This window comes from Bombus flavifrons, chromosome 17, assembly GCF_040668555.2.
Source record: "Bombus flavifrons isolate JBK064 chromosome 17, iyBomFlav1_principal, whole genome shotgun sequence".
In the NCBI taxonomy this organism is placed as follows: Eukaryota; Metazoa; Arthropoda; class Insecta; order Hymenoptera; family Apidae; genus Bombus; species Bombus flavifrons.
This window is the reverse complement of record NC_138458.1, coordinates 4,409,760-4,431,211: the sequence shown is the minus strand read 5'-3', so window position 1 is coordinate 4,431,211 and position 21,452 is coordinate 4,409,760. Positions and strand designations below refer to the sequence as shown.

The window sequence follows — 21,452 nt, the reverse complement described above, 5'->3', positions numbered from 1 at the left end:
TATACTTGCTATGATGAAAGCGGTATCTCTGATTAGCCAATCATTGGAAGCCCGTTCTCATTGGTCCAATCGGGACCGGATGACCAGAAGACGGTTCTCATTGGCCGGTCAGAGGCACCGATTGGTCCATAAAGAATGTGCACATAACCTGAAATACTAGGTTTCAGAATATCCAGTGAACGAAACGTAAACAGTATATAAAATCATCGATAATTCTAGGAGATCAACTACGATGAATTCAGAAAACCGTTGTGGATGTCCTAAATCAGTTAATTTGCTTGAAACTTTGTAATTTATTTTAAAGTATGACATTGTAGCTCTCATTGTAGTATTATTTTATTACTTTCTGTCTAACTTCGTAAACGGATACGTGATAAATAGGAGATAAGTATTAGCTTATTAAAATACTAATAAGTGCATTTTTCATTGCATTTCTAGTGTTGTCTCTTTGAGAGTTGATCATTGCCCATTTACTTGTAGCACAAACACTCTGAATCTGTACGATTTGTTTCGATCGTAACAGAAAGGTGGATATTCGAAGAATGTGTCGTACAATATTTTACTAAGTAATTGCTGAATAATTGAAGAATTAAGACGAGCAATTATCTGTACAGATTGAACTACGAGATAAGAACAGAGAGCAACAACTGTATGGATCTTTTGCAGTTCGATGTAACGTTTTGTTTATCGCTGCGAGACGCAGAAGCTGCGTGTATTTTTCTACGTTATTTTGCGAACGTAATTTATAGAAAACATTATGTTCGAAACTGCGAAGTGTCGATGAGTAAAACGTTTTGTATTCCACATAATTGTAAACAATAAATAATTAAGCTTCTATGAGTTTGTCAGAATAGAAATGGAAACGTATTAAACGTCAATCCTTCTTTGTATACGAATTAATTATTTATTGTTGAAGGTAACGGATGTGAATTAAGTTTAAACGAATTTAACTGCAAATTGTTTAAAAAATCGATCGACAAAGTTCCTTTCTCGATTCTCCATGAAATCGCTTAGCTAACTAATTGATCGTTTCTTTGGTTAATTGATTAACCGAGAAAAATGATTACCGCGATACTTAATAAAGTGTTTGATTAAATGGTTTGTCCGATCGAACGTCGTTTATTCGGAACAATTTTCACATGTCCGCGAATTTTCTGTATAAAATTCTGTTAAACGCGCTCTAACGAAACACTCAAATGTTTCTGTGTTATTTTGAGTTCCTATCTTATTTAATTCTTCGATCTTATTCTTTAAGTTGACAATCGCGAACGTAAACGACCGTATTTTTTTTTAATTCGACTTTACGACGATTTTTATATGCTTACATTTATTTCTGAAAGCCAGACGAGTGTAGATATTTTTAGTTAACGATTGATTATATCACTAATCTACCAATAATTACTCCGTAAGTCGTTTTTTCTAATAAAATATGTGAATATTTGTTGGATGATTCTTTCTTACACGATCAATATTTTCCTAATTTGCCGTGTGCATTTCAAATCTCACAACGCTACACATTCGAAATGTTAGGAAAACGTTTCAAGTCATATTTCATGAAATGAAAATCACGTTTAAGGAGCAATATAGCCAAAAGTTTTTTTTTTGGCACTTTAATCAAGATCGATATCATTTAAGAATACTGTTCAATCCTCCATGGACAAATCTAGCTTTTGTAATAGAATGTTCCCTCATGTATTTTCATTGCTATCGTCGCATAATTCTATTCTTGTGTTTCCAATTGTGTCCTGCACAATTACGCAAAACGGAGAATTGGGGAGACACGGGAACGCTAAGAAACAATTGCCTCAAAATTTATTTCTTGATATTTTGATCTTATTAATCGTTAATTAAAGTAATATTTAAAATAATTAAAAGATCTTATTAATTGGTCTGTAAAAAATATACACATACTATCAATATCTGTTTATGGAAATATCATGAAATAAACTTTCGAAACTTGACACAGAAAGTGCAAAAAAAAAAAAAAAGAAAAAATAATTTTAAAGACAGTGACAGTGTCTTGTAAGAGACAGGGTGAGACGTACCTGTTGTTCCAAAGGTTTCCTTCTTTCTCCAAGGAAATAAATGTGCAACATTTTTCGTTTTATAATATTCTTTTATTGAATTATTTTGTTCCAATAGAACAAATTACGTATAATTCAATAAAATAATATAAAACAAAGAATGGTGTGCATCTAATATTTCCTTATTAAACGAAAGAAGCTTTTGGAACAACCTAATATTTGGGTGTGTTCATTGTTGTTAGACTAAATAATAGGCTCTCCATTTCTTTTAAATGAAATACTAATACTTCTATGTTGATAGACCCAGGTCTTTGTGCAATGTGGTTTTGAGAACATCAAAGGCTGCAGCTGCTTTACCATAGCAGCTATTTCTTTTGTACAATTGTTTCCACTTTGTCGCTCTGTCTTTCTTTTGTACGTATATTACAATTGCAGAAGTACAGAAATTTTATGTAAAAAACTATCTCAATGTCTTAATTCGCTTACGAACAACGTTCATAGCTTAAATAGCTTAAGCAATTGCTCACTTGATAATATTCCAGACATTCGATTGAGAACAGTCACTTACCTGTTGATGTTTAAACGATGGTACAAGATAAGATCAGAATCGTTAGAAACAGAAAAATGGTCCGTGAACGCATGGGGGCGCCATCAACTCACTGTAATTATTGGTGTCGTGCAAAAGTCTGTCTGCTTTCAGCATTTCAGAAAGCATGGCGATGCAAAATAAACGACAATCCCACCTTGCCTCATATTCTTCTTTTTTTTTCTTATTGTATCGACGTTCTTTGCAGAGTGGCAATTTGTAAACAATTTTTTAACAATTTTTAAAGAATTAGTGTTAGTGAGTTATTAACAGAGTTAATGTGAAACAATATTTCAAATTAATATATTTCGAACGAAATATATGGATCACATGGAGGATTCAACTGCAGAGACACTTAACAATTTCGATCAATTTCGAAGAAATTTTGCGTGTCGACAAAATGGTTTTACATGCGTCTGGATATAAAACGTAAAATGAGGTTAAATCAGAAAAATTATTGTACCTACCATAATCGATCCATTCTCAACGCGAGTAAGAAGGTACTTCAAAAAAATACGAGAAAAAAAGAAATTCTTATGATCATTTCTATAAGGAAATATATTTTATTTCTTTGCGTAAGAATATGTGTTACAAAATTTGTTGCATCCATAAAGCATCATCCAACAACTAGTTAAAAGAACGAATAATCTGTCAGCAAATTTATCGATTAATCGTCTACGTAACGATGTTTAAGTACTTTCGTTTCAAACTTTTACAAGATCAAGCTCCTTTTCTCGAATGTAAACGTAAAAACAAGACTTAGAGAAACAGCTCTCTGAACGATGGACAGCTGGTTTCGAAGAATTAACGATAGTAATTTAATATAGGTAATCACCGGGCTCGGGATATCGACACAGATACACGTGCAAGTACGTAAGTGTGTTTACAATTTCTGATGATTTGGAACCGGTGCGTTTGTATCGATATTCCGATCCACGTTAACTGTATGCGACCTTTTAATTGTCAGCGCGAAGATATCAATGAATAAAGATATTCAAATTTGTACGTCAGCTTCGATATAGTTATTTCACGTTTCACATTTCGATTATTTAACCGGTCAGAAGCTTGTCGAAAGCTCGAGCAACGAGCAAAGCGTGTTGATTTCAGTTTTGTGCATCTTCTTGCGAAAACGCGAATTTCTGCGCAGTCATTCAGCCAGATTTATTGATCGGGCTAGAAATTTCAGCCGCGTTATGGCTCGTAGTTGAGGTTTTAATTTTCAGTTGAATGTTTTCCACGCATACACTTGCCAATGATTAACACTTTACCGACCGATAGCCGATTAATCGGTTGTTTGTCGCCGACGCTTACCGACCGATAGCCTATTAATCGACTTTTTGTCGTCGACGCTTACCGACCGATAGCCTATTAATCGGCTTTTTGTTGCCGACAATCTTTTTCATTATTTGAGCAGTAATTTGTTATTTAGTACTAAAATACCTTGCTCAGTTGCGTCAGTTGCGTTGCTTTGTAAGCTCCCACAGTTTTATACCAATTTGAAAAACGTGCCGTTCGCGATGAACGAAAAGAATGGTATTGGAGAGTCTAAACCGAAACAGAGCCGGCGCCAGGGAGAATCTGCGCCTAAGTTGTCGGTCGGACGTGCGTATGCTGTTGAACCGCTAGCGGTCAGTAAAGTGTTAAGTAAGAAATGCTTTACTTGAAGGCTTCTTTTCAGACAGTGACGATCAATTTAATGCTTGAAACAAGCAAAGTATATTTATCAAACGTCAGCTTAGGTTTAGAAATTTCTTTCCGTTTGTTAGCAAAATTTTCGAATATTTCTATTCCAGTCAACAGGTTGTTCGAAATGTTTGCGAAATATTATTCAGATATTTGTAAGCACGTGTCCCTTCAAAGTCACGTTACTCGACTATTTCATCCCACACTTCGTGTAATTACACGAAATATTGATCGAATTATGTCACTGTAAATACTAACTCACCTCGTTACTTGTAAATCGCCTTCAAAATTTTATTTTAATAATTTAATCTAATTTTTATTACCTCTTAATTATCATATAAAAATGTCAACATTATTTTGATCGACCTACAACAACATCGATGCGTTGTCGTGAAAAGATTTCCCACTGTCGATTAACCATGAAATTTTAGTAAAATCGACAAACTTTGCGTGTTTACGATTTTGCAAACATATCGTTCCGTTTCGATTTTATTTTAATTTTAAGTTCCGCAGCGTAAAATGTTCACCATGAAGATCTCCTTCAGCGAAGATTATTTAAACACGAGACGAACACTTGTTAGAAACAAACGAATTTCTATCAGCTTTATTTAATAAATATCTTTCGGAAGTTGTAGACGTGAGATATCGTTGGAAATGGACATACGTGTTTTATCGAGAAACCTGTAATTTTCTACAATCGATTAGCCGATTGAACACGAAACATCACAGGGTTTGCTGTTACAAGCGAAGCGTACTTTTCGAACGATAATTACAGGCAAACGTTCTTCCCCAACTTTCTCTTTCTCTTCTTCTCGTCGCTCTTTAATTAAGATAGAAGAAGAACCTCCTTCTGATTGGTCTTCTGAATGTCACCCCTTTCTCCAATTAAACAGTTCTCCCCTCTTTTTTGTTTTAAATGTATTTGCAGCCAGTTTGTCATTTCAAATCTGAGAATCTGGAGAAATATCTTGGCGGACGAGTTACACAGACTGGTACAATGGCAATTTCTATTATATCTGTTTATTATTTCGCGTTAATTGGTCTTAACAGAAGCTTAAAAAGTGCAAGCGAAAGGAGCTGCGCTGAGACATTGAAATAGCTGAGAACCGCACAGTTTGTTGTACGAGAGCGAGCTCGCCAAACATTCGCATAGAATCTGTTTATCGTACAGAATGCTGTCGAAAGTACGAAAACGAAAACACGTAGAAACGTGTTCAACATTTTCAGATTTCAAACTCTCGTGTGATCGTCAGATGATTTTGGTCCACGAGTGTCACATCCGTACGATTTGCAAGTGCGTTTTACGGGTCTTGCAATTCGATTGGCTGATCGAATTGAACGGCTTCCGGTTAGATTTTGTGACAGTTAGAACTCGCGAGTTGATTGATCAGTTCGACCAGCCAACCGGAACATCGCTCGGTAAAAATGGAACAACGGGGCCAGGGACCCTCAGTTTCAGGTCTGCGCTGAAGAAGCAGACTGCGATGTCCAGGAAACGTTGGCACGAAGTGCAAGTGCAACAGCTACGCGTTTGTTAAAAAAAAACAATATTATGACTCTTTTATTATTTATTTAGTTAGTATGACTGTTTTACGTTTCTTTAGTAACAAATGATAGGTACAAATATGTCCGAACGATGAGGCTGCCAGGTTATCTAAGAAAAGAAAGAGGAGGCTGAGAGTTAACAGAACAAGCAGAGTGTAGAATTTTGGAAAAATTGGGAAAATAGATACTGAGGATAGGAGGAAGGAAGAAGGTGTGATCTGTGCGTGGATAGATTGGTTGGTGGTTGCGTTGTACTCTCAACGACTGCAGTCGGTAGAGGGAAACGAAACATTCGCCTACCAAGCACGTGGTCAGGCAAGCAGGAGATCAGCAGTTGAGCTGAGGAGCCGATTTACACGAGTTATTGTTGACACAGATCTCCATGTGACAGTAAAAGTCACGATAGTTGCTGTTGTGACAGCGTAAGACGAAGCAAGCTCAACGTCATGACAAAAAGAGTCTAATATTCACAACAAAGGTCGTATCATTTAGTATCATGAGTGTGAAAGTCACATCATCAAATTTAGGTCGTATCTACATGTGACTCTAAGTCGTGACTTTGGAGTCACGAGGCTAAAAGTTAGAACAGTACATTGTGCTGTTGCCTGTCTGCCTCCTAGAGAGGAGCTTCGTGACTTTGTACCATGTGCAAACGTACTGTCACATTGAACTGTCGCGTGGAAATGTACCTTTGGGCCCAGTTTCCACCTTTCGGGTTTACGACACGGTATCTCTGAAGCTTGCGAATACGCTTTTGTTCCAATCACGTGAGTTTGTTTACCTCTGCTAACTCGATTCGTTGGATGGAGTTCAGAGCACGTGACAAAGGACTGCAGCGAAAGCGAAAGAGGTGTCAGGCTGGAAGACGTAGTAAGCGAAAGATGGGATAGGAGGATTGTAGAATGGCTGGAGAGGCTGCAGGAGAAAGAGCAATAAAAAGATAGGCTAGTAAAAAGTAGATCAAGGAGAGTTTTGAGCAAACAGGCAAAGGTATAATAAAAGGGCAATTAGTCTTGGAGTAGGTCGGAGTCAGTATGAATGGGACAAAGAGAATGAAGGAATCAAAGTGCTTGGGTGAGATAGCTTTGTAAATATAGGCACAGTAGAACCTCAGTTATCTGAACTAATTGGGGGAATAAAGAAAGATGTTCGGATAAAGGAATTTTTAGATGATAGTGCAGTTAATTCCCTCATGTCCAAGAAGAAGTTCATCTTTGTTCTAGGTATCTGAAAAAGGGACGTACATGTTAATAATAGTAATACAAATAATAAAATTAGATGGGAAGATGTTCATCTTATGTTCTGTGTATTTCAAAACAGGATATGTAAACTAATAATAACAGTACGTATAATGAAATTAAATAGAAAGGTGTTCATTTTAGCAAGTACATCTTTGTTTCATATATTTCAAGAAAGAATATAAATATTAATAGTAGCAATACAAATAATGCAATTAAATAGAAAGGTGTCCATCTTAGCAAGTACATCTTTGTTTTATATATTTCAAGAAAGAACATGGATTATAATAATGAAAATAAAAGTAATGAAATTAAATAGAAAGGTGTTCATTTTAGCAAGTACATCTTTGTTTTATATATTTCAAGAAACAATATAAATATTAATAGTAGTAATACAAATAATGCAATTAAATAGAAAGGTGTTCATCTTAGCAAGTACATCTTTGTTTTATATATTTCAAGAAAGAACATGGATTATAATAATGAAAATAAAAGTAATGAAATTAAATAGAAAGGTGTTCATTTTAGCAAGTACATCTTTGTTTTATATATTTCAAGAAACAATATAAATATTAATAGTAGCAATACAAATAATGCAATTAAATAGAAAGGTGTTCATCTTAGCAAGTACATCTTTGTTTTATATATTTCAAGAAAGAACATGGATTATAATAATGAAAATAAAAGTAATGAAATTAAATAGAAAAGTGTTCATTTTAGCAAGTACATCTTTGTTTCATATATTTCAAGAAAGAATATAAATATTAATAGTAGCAATACAAATAATGCAATTAAATAGAAAGGTGTTCATCTTAGCAAGTACATCTTTGTTTTATATATTTCAAGAAAGAACATGGATTATAATAATGAAAATAAAAGTAATGAAATTAAATAGAAAGGTGTTCATTTTAGCAAGTACATCTTTGTTTCATATATTTCAAGAAAGAACATAAATATTAATAACAGCAATACAAATACTGGAATTGAGTATGATCCCATTAAAGATTTATGGATGCCAAGTAGTTTTAGCTGCTAAATCAGGCAACTTTTTCACCGGATTTAATTCGATAGAGTTACATTCCTTTTGTACTTTCTACCACCTTAGCTCTATTTTTAAGACGTCAAATACTTCAAAACTTTGGAGAATCTCATCATTACCACTATATTCGTGTTTCAATTCATTATTCGAAGTACATATAACATTAATGTCATCATCAATTGAAGATGATTCGTCAGATTGAATCCATTCTGCCCCATCAACGTTGCTATCAGTGAATCTTATCTGGTATTGTATTTAATGTAAAACGATTATCTTCCACGTTCTTGTTCAATATTATCTTCCACTTTTTCCTATATGGTATCTTCAATTTATCTTTAATTTACTAACTTTTTCCATGCTCTTCTTGGTGTTGAACATTTGACACACCCAAACATGTGCCGCCATATAATTGTGCAATTTTTAAAATTTAATTACTTGCAAAATTGTATAATCTTTTCGCCAGTAATATTAGTAATCGTTAACAGAATTTTTTGTAGGGGATTGAACTTTTTACATTCGAAACTTGTTCTTCTCTTCGTTAGATATAGAACATTCTATGATTATGAAGGTGATTAATAAAATTCATAGAATTAATAGAATTAATAGTATTCATAGAATTAATAGGATTCATAGGATTAATAGGATTAATAGTATTCATAGAATTAGTGGAATTCATAAGATTAATAGAATTAATAGGATTTATAGAATTAATAAAATTAATAGAATTAATAGAATTCATAGAACTAATAGAGTTAATAGAATTTACAGAATTAATAGAATTAATAGTATTCATAGAATTAGTGGAATCCATAAGATTAATAGAATTAATAGTATTCATAGAATTAGTGGAATTCATAAGATTAATAGAATTAATAGGATTTATAGAATTAGTAAAATTAATAGAATTAATAGAATTCATAGAACTAATAGAGTTAATAGAATTTACAGAATTAATAGAATTAGTAGTATTCATAGAATTAGTGGAATTCATAAGATTAATAGAATTAATAGTATTCATAGAATTAGTGGAATTCATAAGATTAATAGAATTAATAGGATTTATAGAATTAGTAAAATTAATAGAATTAATAGAATTCATAGAACGAATAGAGTTAATAGAATTTACAGAATTAATAGAATTAATTGTATTCATAGAATTAATGGAATCCATAAGATTAATAGAATTAATAGTATTCATAGAACTAATAGAATTAATAGAATTCATACAATTAATAGAATTAATGGAATTCATAGAATTCATAGAATTAATAGAATTCACAGAATTAATAGAATTAATTGTATAAAATTCACCATTAATCTTCAAATCATAGAGGTCAGGGATCGATGCGAGGATATCATTAAGATTATTGTCGACATTATATTTTATCTTCTCTTCGTTACATATAGAACACTCTATGATTATGTGTGTGATTAATAGGATTAATAGAATTAATAGAATAAAATTCTTCATTTATCTTCAAATCATTGCAGTTAGGGATTAATTTATGGAACGAGGATATATTCTAATTTCGCCATAATACATTCGTTTTCTTTGCATATTGTTTTACTATATCTTACACTATCAAATAATGTTTTGCACATGGGAAGCTGATTTGGATGCAAGTGTTGCCGTTAGAGCAGCCAATTCGTTTCCAAATATATTTTTGCACCAAGAGATCCAAACTATGCCCATTTTTTTTTACTGAATATTTATAGAACAAAAAATGTAGTTTAATCTTCTGTATTCGAAAAATTTGTTTTATATGCTCCTTCTATTTCTTATTCTGAAACCTCCTCAAGTCAAGGGTTCTGCGTCTCAAACCAGAAGCTTAGAAACGTGTTCTTGGATTTATTTACACAATAGTCTCCCCCCTCTCTTTCCATCCTTTGTCGATAGAAATTCTTCAAGAAGCAATTTTGACGTCATCAGTGTCACTGTAACGACTCCAGTGCAGTACAAAGGGTTAACATCGTTTGGTCATAGTCGTGGCTAGCTTTTCGGCCAGATGCTCCTATATCTGACATGGGGTGTCTTGATATTCCCAACTAGTTGTTCCATCTAGTAATGCATTTACCTCAAGCTTTTAGTATATTATCGATCCCTCATTTTCAATTGGATATTTACATTTTCAGCGTGAAGCTCCTAATCTAACGTATCCATTCAATTTTTATTCGTTAAACTATACGTATGATCTCGGTGTTTGAGACTCACCCTGACGCGCTGCTTGAATGATGTTAGGTTATGTTACATTTCACACAATTCATATTATGTGTGATAATTATTCCGATATAATTAATCATTAATTATAAACAATTGAATTACGATTTAATAATATAATTTACCTACGATTTGTACACTGAAATTGTATAAAATTCTTACGGTCAAAATTGTCAAAATCTGCCTATGCAATCATCGTTTTTCTGCGACTCGACGAATTATGTCGTCTGTAGCTGGAAAACAGTTAGCCGAGCGAAAACCACTTTATCTTTTTGTTATACCATACGCGTTCGTTAACAAATCCCTGTCTTGTGCATAAATGCGTAGACACTTGGCTGCATCTGCCAAATTTACTGACTTTTGTGCATTCGAAGTTAGGCAAGTTGCTTGGTGCATCGAGAAAAATCCGTGGAAATCGTTGCCACGTTAATGGAAATCTGTGTTTCGTGTCGTTCACTGTTTTACAATGAATACGACATTTATAAAATTGTACAACAAACTGTATTTTAGATTACATTGTTCCATCAGTGTGTTCCACAGTGATATAACGAGTATGCTCTTGTACGACAAACTGTAGCTAGCAAGTGTTTAGTGAAAAGTATCTGACAATTTGAAGATATACAATCTTCTATAATTAATTAACATATTTATTTATATATATATTAATATTAAATAAAATAAGTAATATGTTTGATTAAAGATATATTTTGATAAAATATTAATGTATATTTATTATATACTATTACTAACTATTTTATAATATATATATATATATATATAATAAGCTTTTAAGCTAATAGGAATATTAATATCCCATAAATAAATTTTTATATAAAATATTCTAATTTTTAATAAAAATTAAATATTTATTTTAAATAAATTTTATATATTTTCTTTAATATCAACTATATTACTGCTTTTATTTATATTATTTTAATAAATATTATATAATAAGTATTATATAATATAATATTATATATTATTTTAATAAATTCATCAAGAATTTATATCCAATGATTATCCATAGAAATACTAATTAACAATATAAATATAATCAAAATATTTTTATAAAATATATAATCAAAATATATTTATAATATATAATCAAATTTCTTTCCATATGTGTACATACATATTTGGCGAAGCTAGTCTGTAGTTGACTAACCTACAAATGTTTCATGTACAGGGCGTAGCAAAATATGGGGCACAAAGCGATTGAAAGTTGTCGAACCGAAAACGTAAAACGACAATTTTAATACGAGGCTCAATCTCCGCGAGAAAAATGAGTTTTTATTGTATTCGTATAATAAGAATTTCATAAACGTGGTTATCATCAAAGAGCAAAATTGAGGTTAGAATTGTTACGTTTGAGACGCGGAAATTATCGATCGATCTGTTTCGCGATTATTTTATATCGTAATTTTATGTGCCGTATAAATGAACTTAATTCTCTGTTTACGATGTATTTCTTTTCTACGAAATACATATTTGTATTTGTTTGTAAGCATATCTCAAAATTAGACTCATTTATCAACGTGTATTATATTAATAACGATATTGCATTTAGCTTTTCGTTTGTTTGCGTTCCGAGTAATTTCTCATGATGCGCCTGTATTTTGGAAATTAAACGAAAGCATTTTATTTCGCATTTTTCGCTTATTCCTGCAGGTAGAATAACTTGCTGCTGGTTATTCGAATTTATGCAGATAGGAATGAGTGAAGCGCGTGTGTATACATTATGCGTACTTATAAAAATTTCAAACTCCAGTTTCACGGAAATGACGCCTCGTATTAAAAATTTACCTTCTACATTTTCAATTTACCTTTATTTCTTTTGCCGCGTTTTTCGATAGTTTTAAATATTCATTACGCGGGCTTGGCCATTATTTAAATAAAACATTTGAGTAGATGTTATTTTGAAATAATTATGCGCCAGTTTATTCGAACAAGTAAATAATTTTCCTTAAAAGAATCTTAAAATTTAGTTCATTGTTTAACTATCAAATAAAATTTGTTTATTTTATTCCATACTTCGTATTTGGATAAATGTTTCTTGAAATATTGTCTTAAATAATTTCTCATCCAACATTGTCAACTGCGTCAGAAATGCTGCTTTTGCTGTCTCATAGGTCTCAAAAAATTAATAAATAATTAATATTAAATATTAATTTAAGTAAATAATAAAAGAAATATTAATAATAAAAGGATAATTGGAATTATATGTTTATGTTGTATAATTATGTTACACGTATAATTTTATATATACATTTCAGAGATTAAATATTACTATGTTATAAAATAATTCACGATTATGCGGTTCATAACTCAACTGTATGCAAAAGATAATATTTTAATTTAATATTAGAATCCAAATTATTTCTTCTATCTGAGAAATTGAACTAAGGTAGAAAATTACTCGAAAATTATTTATTTGATTTGCACATTGTTGTTCCCCTATGTTGCTTCTAAGATACAAATAATGAAGTAGATGAAATATTAGGTTGGCAACTAAGTGATTGCGGATTTTTCAATACCATCTAATGACAAAATCCGCAACCACTTAGTTGCCAACACAATAGCTCATTATTTTGGTGATTTTTACGCAGCTACGAAAAATGTAAAAGCGCAAAAATATGCGGAATGCGCATGTCAAAAATATATGAATATTCAGTTAGTGAAATTTTTGCTCAGTTTTTTTAGTTGTGTTCATAACTAAAAATTTGCATATGTAAATATCGGATCCGATTGAAATCGCTGACACAGATTTTATTGACGCCAGAACAACGATAACTTTGACTGACAACCACTGTGATGAAAGTATTAACCGATAACAGCAATGGTCGACATAAAGTATAACCAGTTTTTTACTGCAAGCTCGAGCCAAGCACGAGTTTGGTTGAACGCAGCGTTTTTTAAAATTTTTTCTTTCGTGGCTCCATTTCGTCCGGGAAAATTTTACGCGACGCTAACTGTATACGTAAAAATGTAGCACAAAATAAATATACAAACAAGCAATTAATAGATAATAAATCAAAAAAGCTTAATTTTAAACAATGCGTGTTATATTTCTGATTTTATCACTTAGTAACACTTATTAGGACAAAACTAAATTTATTTGTTTAATTTTGATAAATATGCTTGTTTATTTTTGAATAAAAAATTAAATCTTGGCCACATATTTGATATAACAGAGCATTTTCAAAGTTTCTCACGGTTAATCGAAATTTTGATTTCACAATCGTCAATGACGAAAACATCGTTTTGCGATAAACACGTAGCATAAAATGTATTTAAGACTATTGTAGAAATTGTTGCAAGTTCTGTCCTAATTCCAAGCCAAAATTCATTTAAATGATTTTTTAAAAGCTTGTGTTTTATATCTATGTCGATTAATAATTAGATGAATCCTTGATCCTTTAATGACAGACGATTGACATTTTTAATCTCACTGGTATGTGACAGATACAAAAATTGTCATAGCCTCATAATTCTGTGCAACCTATAGTTTAAAAAGCTCTGGTTCAGAATATTGTTCCAATCTGCATTCTGGCTTTGCCAAAACATTTGCTACGTGTGTGATGGTATTAGTTAATAAAGAACCGATTTTTATACTATAATTAACATAATTGTCTTTACTAACCGATACAATCATACATTTCGCAGATGTACGAGAAAGCTAGAAAGTAGACTAATACAATACTTGTATTTTAGTCAAGTTTGCTATAAGCAATTGGTCAAGTTCTGTGTCGATCATTGACAGTTCTTAATATATACTGTCATCGGTTGAAGTTACTGTCAGCCAAAGTTGTTGTAGATCAAGTCCGTGAATTGTGAATTGTTGTTGGTGAAAACAGTGTCGATGACTTCATTGGAACGCCAATAATTCACTGGCATCAGACACTTGATCGACATCAGACAGTTGATCGACTATAGGCATTTGATCGACAACAAATACTTCATCCACAGCAGACACCTGATTAATGTCAGACTCTTGGCCGATACGAGGCACTGATCGACACCAGACTTGATCGATACCAAACATTTGACTGACACCAGACTTGAACAATACCAGGCTCTTGATCGACACCAGACTTGATCGATACCAGGCTCTTGATCGACACCAGACTTGATCGATACCAGGCTCTTGATAGATACCAGGCATTTGATCGACGTCAGACTTGATTGACACCAGACTTGAACGATACCAGGCATTTGACCGACACCAGACTTGATCGATACCGGGCACTTGATCAACGACAGTACTGACCGTTAGCGATAATGATCGAGATACATACTCTCTAGCTGACAAAGTTAGATCGTAGCTTGCTGTAAACAATTGGTTAAACTCTGTGTCGATCATTGTCGTTGTCGGTTAACGCTGTCGTCGATTAAACCTGTTGCTGGTCAAAGTGATTGTCAATCAAGTCTGGTGCCGGTGAATTGTCATTGGTAAAAGCAGCGCCGATGAAATCTGTATCAGTAGTTTCAATGGGACCTTAGTAAATATCCACAGTTTACTCATTATTTAAAATCGCATTTCTCTATCTTCGTTTCAAAGAAATCTTGCCCAAATCTGTAATGTACTCTATAACAGCGTTTGCTAAAATAAGAAATTCATAGGTTCGAAATAAAGAAATTTTATTGGATTATATATATATATATATCTATATTGAGAGAACATAGCATTTGAGAAACGCTATATGAAAATACTTGTTCAGGTCGAAGGGTACGCCGCGGCAGGCCGCGGCTTGGGACAAGGGGTGGAAAACATGGATCCCCGTCTGTACAGGGTAATTCGCCATCGAGGAGTGAATGGTTACCCTTGGATATGAGAACTACACCTCCTGCTGCGATGCCTGCTTTCCGTGGTTTCGAGGAGTCCTCTTCCGACGGCGTGGTAAATTTCCATTATTCTTATATTTTTTTCTACTCGTTCATTTCATTCAAGCTCGCATCATTGTTAACCCAGTCTTAGCCCAGTTTTTTATACGACTGCAGTAATTTCAAATGATCTATGCAAATTAATAAAATAAATTAATGATACGGAATATTCGAGATTTTTTTCGTTTTTATAAAAGTATTCATTCTTTTATCTGGAAGAATTCTAGTTTATGTGTTCGAGCATGTCTTTCGCATAATGGCATTACTTACGTTGTCTTATAGAGAGGCAATGTTGCGCGTATCATTGACATGTTTCACTTGCGTGCACTCAGCGCGTGTTCATTTATCGGTTTTGCAACTTAGTTGCTAACCTATATAATGGGTACATACGTATTTCAATAGAAAAATGGTGACTACGCTAAAACGAAAATAAATTTCACGATAAATTTCCGTTGAACACTGGGAAACGCATTTAACGATAAATCACGCGAATTTCGTCATTTAACTTGCCTCTCGAAAACTTTCGTACACTTTCGAACAAAACGATCGACCGCGTTCAACGACGGACTTTCAAGTGAAATTCAAACGCGAATATGCTTGTCTTTCGTTTTCTACAAAATATCTCTTGCACTGTCGGTTTTATTAATTATTTGCCAAGATTATTACGTACTGGGTAAAGTTACATACAGTGTGTCCGGTTTATCTTCGGTTTATATAATCCTATATAATTATACAGAAATTTATTAAATATATATAGAAATATTTACATAAATTATATAATAATATCTCTGAACAATAATTATTCTGAAATATTTTGAAAAATATAGATTGTGCAAAAAGATGTTCCAGACGAAAGTTGCAGGACATCGAGACGAGTTTACTATACTCTCGTGTATTTGACCTTGAAACCTGGTGCAAAAGACACGAGTCTGTAGTGTTTCGAAAACGTGTAAATGTCAGTTACAAGAAAATCTACTAAAAGATAAAGCTATCCATTAGACAATTTTAACGTCTTTCGCAGAGAGTTTCAAGGTCACTACAAGGTCAAATACACAAGACTATATAGTATATTCTCCTCGATATCGTGGAATTTTTGTTTGAAAAGTTTTTTTCATATCTTTATCATTCACATCTTTCGAGATAAACTGCACACACTGTGTATTTTCACAAAATTTTCAAAGACATTCCCTTTCGTTTAAACGAGTGTCTTTCTTCTTAAACTGTTAACTAGAAAAGCCAACCTGTTACCTGATTTGCGAATATTCTTAACGTAATTTGCTCACTTAAGAGCATCCCTTTTCTAAAATAATTCAACTAGTTTTTTATGAAAACGTTGTCGTCACATATGCGACGTAAAGGAATTAATTCACCTACATTAATGCAACGTCAAGAAGAATATTTAATTGGCGCATAATCTAGCTAGCATAATATACGTGTAAATTACCGTGTCATTTCCCTCCTTCGCTTTGCTTCTGTTTATTTTCACTGAATCTTTTTCTGCGCTTGCTAGTTCTTAATATCATACGCCCTGAGGCTGTTTTACTCCAAATTATTCCAGAAATTATTTTCTTCTTTATCATTCTTAATTAAAGGCAGTTCCCTGCCCTCCACGTTCTTTTCTTATCCGCTTGTCTTAAAGAGCTGCAATAATTTATTGATTCAAGTTGCTTGAGTCTCGCGTTCGTGTTTTTGCATCCTCTAACACTTTGAAATACTAATTTTCTTTCGACTTCTTGCTTCCGCATCTGCGTCGGTGACGTCGGAAGCGACTCGAGTGAAATATTTGTCATGCAAAAACTTGCTGCGTGTTACTGCACCGTAGATTCATGTAACGTAGAGCAAATGAAAAATTCAACTTCTTTCTATTTTACACTATTTTCATAGTCGTCTGCACACTTATTGATCTAACTGTGTAGACTTTATATTTTCTTACCTTCTTATCGTTCACAGCAATTTATCTACTTTTACAGTTATTTACTGTGTATTTATTTACTGTACATTATTTACTGTTTTTGCTTGTTTTCGTTGGACCATGGTTCTTATGCTTATATATTTATTTCTTCACTCACTACGTGTTTATCTTCTTATTTTTCTATTTATTGTTACCTTTAACTCTTCCGCTACGGCGGAGTTGGCCAGCAAACGGTTAAATTGGAAATACTTCTGTACACTATCGCTCGGAAATATCTGGATAGTTTGGTAGGTTCCTAATAATAGTACAACTTTATTAATTCTCCAGTTACATTTTAAATTAAATTATAAATTCTACAGTTACAGAGTCGGGCGAATTGTTCATTATTCGAATTGTTTCAAATGAATATTTATCCAAGACTATCGGGATAAATTCATATTAGTCGAGTATTTTGTCAGTGAAGTAATTATTCGTTGTCCGTAATCAATTGTTTCATACATTTATTCGAATAACGACCGCAGAATTATTCGAATAATACGAATAATCGTTTGTACAAGTATATACAGACACTGGTACAATTCCTACTGTTAATTTACCAAACGAATAATTTACCATTCTACGAAATAATTTACGATAAAATTATAAATAAACAACATATAATTTTTACGTGAACTGTAACAGCAGACGGAATATCAAACACGTGATTGTTCTGTCATTTGAAAATTTCATGAACCCAATACCTTTGTTCTTCTTATTAAATAATTTTAATATAGGTAGCTTTGCCGTACTCGAGACAAAATCCCTGCTAACTGCGTGTAATGTTGTAGTTAAATTATGTGGAATACTTTCGAGCGATGGTAGCTACGTCTTTTTATAGATAGAGCGAAGAACACTTTGGTGGCATCTAAATAAACTGTAAATTAAATATAAATTAATATTGTGAAAATATATAACTAGCAAGTGAATCTGTTTTCAACCGAATCACTCAACGATCAAATTGATTATTTCCGTCGAAATTTGGTTGAGTAATTAAACATGAATTAATTACATATTTTGATATCGAAGATAAAAAATTTTTGAATTACACTTTCTGTACCAAAATTTATTTTTAGTCGTTGCAAGAAAATTATAAACGTTTTTTATCGTCTGATTAATGTGAAACGGTCATTCAATTATATAAAACGCTGATTCTGATTAATTCAGCACGCTTTAATTAATTGAACATTTATACCAGATTTATTATAATTTCGCAGATAAGCTTCCATAGTGAAAGGATGATAGTCTCTGGATGAGAATATTGGTTTTCACTTTGAGATAGCGTAACCTTCACATCCTATTAAGATGTTAATCTATTAAACAAGACAGACCTAATTAATGCTCTATTTATCTTCACATCTTTCAAGGATCAAAATGAGTATAGCGTTGACTCAAAATTATTCCTTCCTCCCTTTTCTTAAAGAATTCGTATTTAACACTAGCAGATTAATGTTCTATTAATGCGATAACTGTTTTTTATATATATAAATGTAACGGGGTTTTAACACGGTAGAAATTTTCATTAGAACATAGTAAACAGCGTAATTTTAACAAACGACTCTACGAATTTGAAATACTTGTTACTGTTAGAAGATATCGCTGGGTGGCAAATCAGCGAAAGAACGTTGCAGGAGAAAAATTTTATTGCACTTCAGGAAGGCAGAAAACTAAAAAGAAAAAAGAGAGTATGAAAAGACTTTAATATAATGCAATGGTAGCATACTATATTTCATAGTTTCTTATTGTCTGACAGAGCCTGGCACATAATATAAATTAATTATTTATAAAAATGTAATTATCTCTTGAAACTCTATTCATAGTGTCCATATTAGTGTACTATATACTTACATTAAAAAAATATATGAATTCCATTGAATTTTGAAAAAAACATGCTTGAGAAGAAAGTGAATGCTTGTCATATGGTTTCCTGCCTTTGTATAGAGTTCAAGGTCACAGAAATGGGCATCATGTCATTTCACTGGAATAATATTAACATTGTTCCCTTCTTTTAAACGAGATTAAAAATTTGAATTTTGAACAGCTTTTTTAGGTGGAATACTCCACTGTGAGTCGCGTCACTAAATTAATTTAGAGAACACTGTATTTTGCTACTCACTATATTTATCTGTATCTGAAAATTCTATTACGTTCCTTTAAAACTTTCCTTCCTTAAGATACGTTTTAATTTCTTCCTCGTTTTAATACAAAAGCATCATTTTTTTTTTAGATCAGCATCTGCGATTTGCACCACCTACGTGCATTTTTGACTCACGCGCAAAACTCAAACACTGCACCTGTAATATATATATTACTATATGTATTATTTTTGTACCTATTTTCCTGGATTAGAAATTAGCATAAACATGTTGGCTTTCTTTTTCTTTGAAACATTGACAAACATGTGTTCGGCAGGTGCACTTGGGAGAGGGAATAGCAGTTTGCGAGGAACAACTAAGGGCTGTGAAATGGAGCGATTACAGAAAATTGACCCGTGGTCTGGCTGCAATTTTGTTCAGCCCCACTGAGTTGGCCACCTGCTCGGTCACAGGACAACGATGGAGCCGAGCTGGAACTGCCACTGAAAGACCAGTGAAACCTGCGCTAGATAAGGCCAAAGTACAGGCTATTATATGTAAGTAGCAGCTACTTTTTCTTAATATATATACAAACTACTTTTGACCATTGCTGGATTTATTAGGTTGGTATGTTCTCGAACAAGATTATAATCGTACGTATTGTACAGGAACAAGGAATGTGGATCTGATTGATTATAGTGACACAGGTCAGGTTCCATTGAAATCACCGACGCTGTCTTCGCGGATCACAATTCACCGACACCAGACTTCGCCAACGCTGGAATTCACCAACACCAGACCTGCTGGAATTGACCGACAGTAGACAGTATTAACATGGAAAAATATAACAATAAGAGATGATTGTTACCTATGCATGTAGTTTTATCGCTGCAAGAAATTGATGGCTGGCTGCCTTGTGGCTGCCGGATTGAAAACGTTAACTGAAACTCAAGACAGAGTAGAAGCTGGTGGCTAACAGATAAATAAATTTTGGTTTGATTTTCATTATTGTACGGTAAGCATGAGTGTAATTTTAATACGAAATTTATGATCTGTGTTAGCTTTGGGCTAGTATTCTTAATCTGAACGTCACAAAGCATCCGGCTATCAATTATTTGCTACAATACACCTACATGCTTAAGTAAAAAGTTCTCTCTTATTTTTCCGTGCTAATACTGGCAATCAGTTAAAGCTGTTGTTTATCAGATGAAATCTGGTATCTCTGTGAATTGTGGTCCATGAAAACGGTGTCAGTGATTTTAATGGACCATAGAGCCATCCTTTCTCACACCATATAACTGTCCGTAAAAACAAAAATTCGTGAAACGTACGAACTTTGTTGTTGTGCGCAACTATCAACATAAATAGTTCAGGAGCCACATTGATCAGCTACATAAATTTGAAAGCAGAAAAAGACGAGGTTAGGGACACTATCTTTGAAATTTATCTCATAAGTTGCTATTATTTCCGTTCGCAATTATTTATAAAGAGGCAACGCACGTATGATATCGATGACCTTGAAATATGTTGCTAAGATTATAATTCTGAACAACTTTTTCCTCATATATGTTACCATCGCTTGGCTTCAATATAATTTAGTTGACACATATCTAAACTAATCTACAACCCATTAGTATATCTTTCATTATTATATTATTATATTTTTCTTTCATTATATCAAGGGTGATTAGCATGAATGAGTTAAATTTAGGTTGGGTTACATAATATATTGTCAAGATCATCACTCTGAACAACTTTTACTTATATACGTTACCGCTGCTCGGCTTTAGTTTGGCGTTGTTTTATTTGGTTTGACTTTTATTGTATATACAGAAGAACTCAAAAACGTATAAATATATTTTCTTAACAGACAAAGAATACTCTTTGTTTGGTAATAATTTAATATTTCCAATCTTAGTCTCTTCCAAGAAAGAGTGTCTCTCACAAGACTCACTTTATTGTAATCTCGTTCTCAATACACATGCAACTATTCCTCCGTCACTTCGCGCAGTGCAGCCACCTATGGGACATCTGAATTACTTTGTACATTTAGTTTGGCAAATATTAATCTAACCCAACTTATAACCCATTAATTTATCTTTTTTTATTTGTATTAAGGACGATTAACAGCAACGAGTTAAGTTTATATTAAGCTATGTAAAAATACGGTCACTTATATGGCAGAGTGTGAAGTGTAATGGAAACTAAATTGAAT

The 21,452-nt window shown here is 32.8% G+C and overlaps 1 protein-coding gene and 2 long non-coding RNA genes across 14 annotated transcripts in view; 2 read left to right on the top strand and 1 right to left on the bottom strand.

Annotated features, from left to right (window-relative positions):
- LOC138188763 (transcription activator GAGA) overlaps positions 1-21,452 on the top strand; it is a 72,736-nt gene that overhangs the window by 27,392 nt on the left and 23,892 nt on the right. For all 4 annotated transcript variants that reach the window (XM_069130804.1, XM_069130805.1, XM_069130803.1 and 1 more), the window contains 2 exons: positions 15,052-15,230; positions 19,575-19,794. In XM_069130804.1, the coding sequence (XP_068986905.1) occupies positions 15,052-15,230; positions 19,575-19,794 (399 nt within the window). The remainder of the gene's footprint in view (positions 1-15,051; positions 15,231-19,574; positions 19,795-21,452) is intronic.
- Positions 4-1,441, top strand: LOC138188641 (uncharacterized). Its single transcript, XR_011175593.1, has 2 exons — positions 4-303; positions 439-1,441. It is a non-coding gene; the product is annotated as an uncharacterized LOC138188641 (long non-coding RNA).
- Positions 15,212-21,278, bottom strand: LOC138188765 (uncharacterized). Of its 9 annotated transcripts, none has more exons than XR_011175658.1 (5): positions 20,371-21,278; positions 17,867-20,209; positions 17,148-17,421; positions 15,485-17,025; positions 15,212-15,345 (listed from the first exon to the last, which is right to left on the bottom strand). It is a non-coding gene; the product is annotated as an uncharacterized LOC138188765 (long non-coding RNA). The 9 variants fall into 9 exon arrangements; XR_011175657.1 differs by having other exon boundaries at positions 17,148-18,039; positions 18,175-20,209; XR_011175655.1 differs by having other exon boundaries at positions 17,148-18,829; positions 19,011-20,209.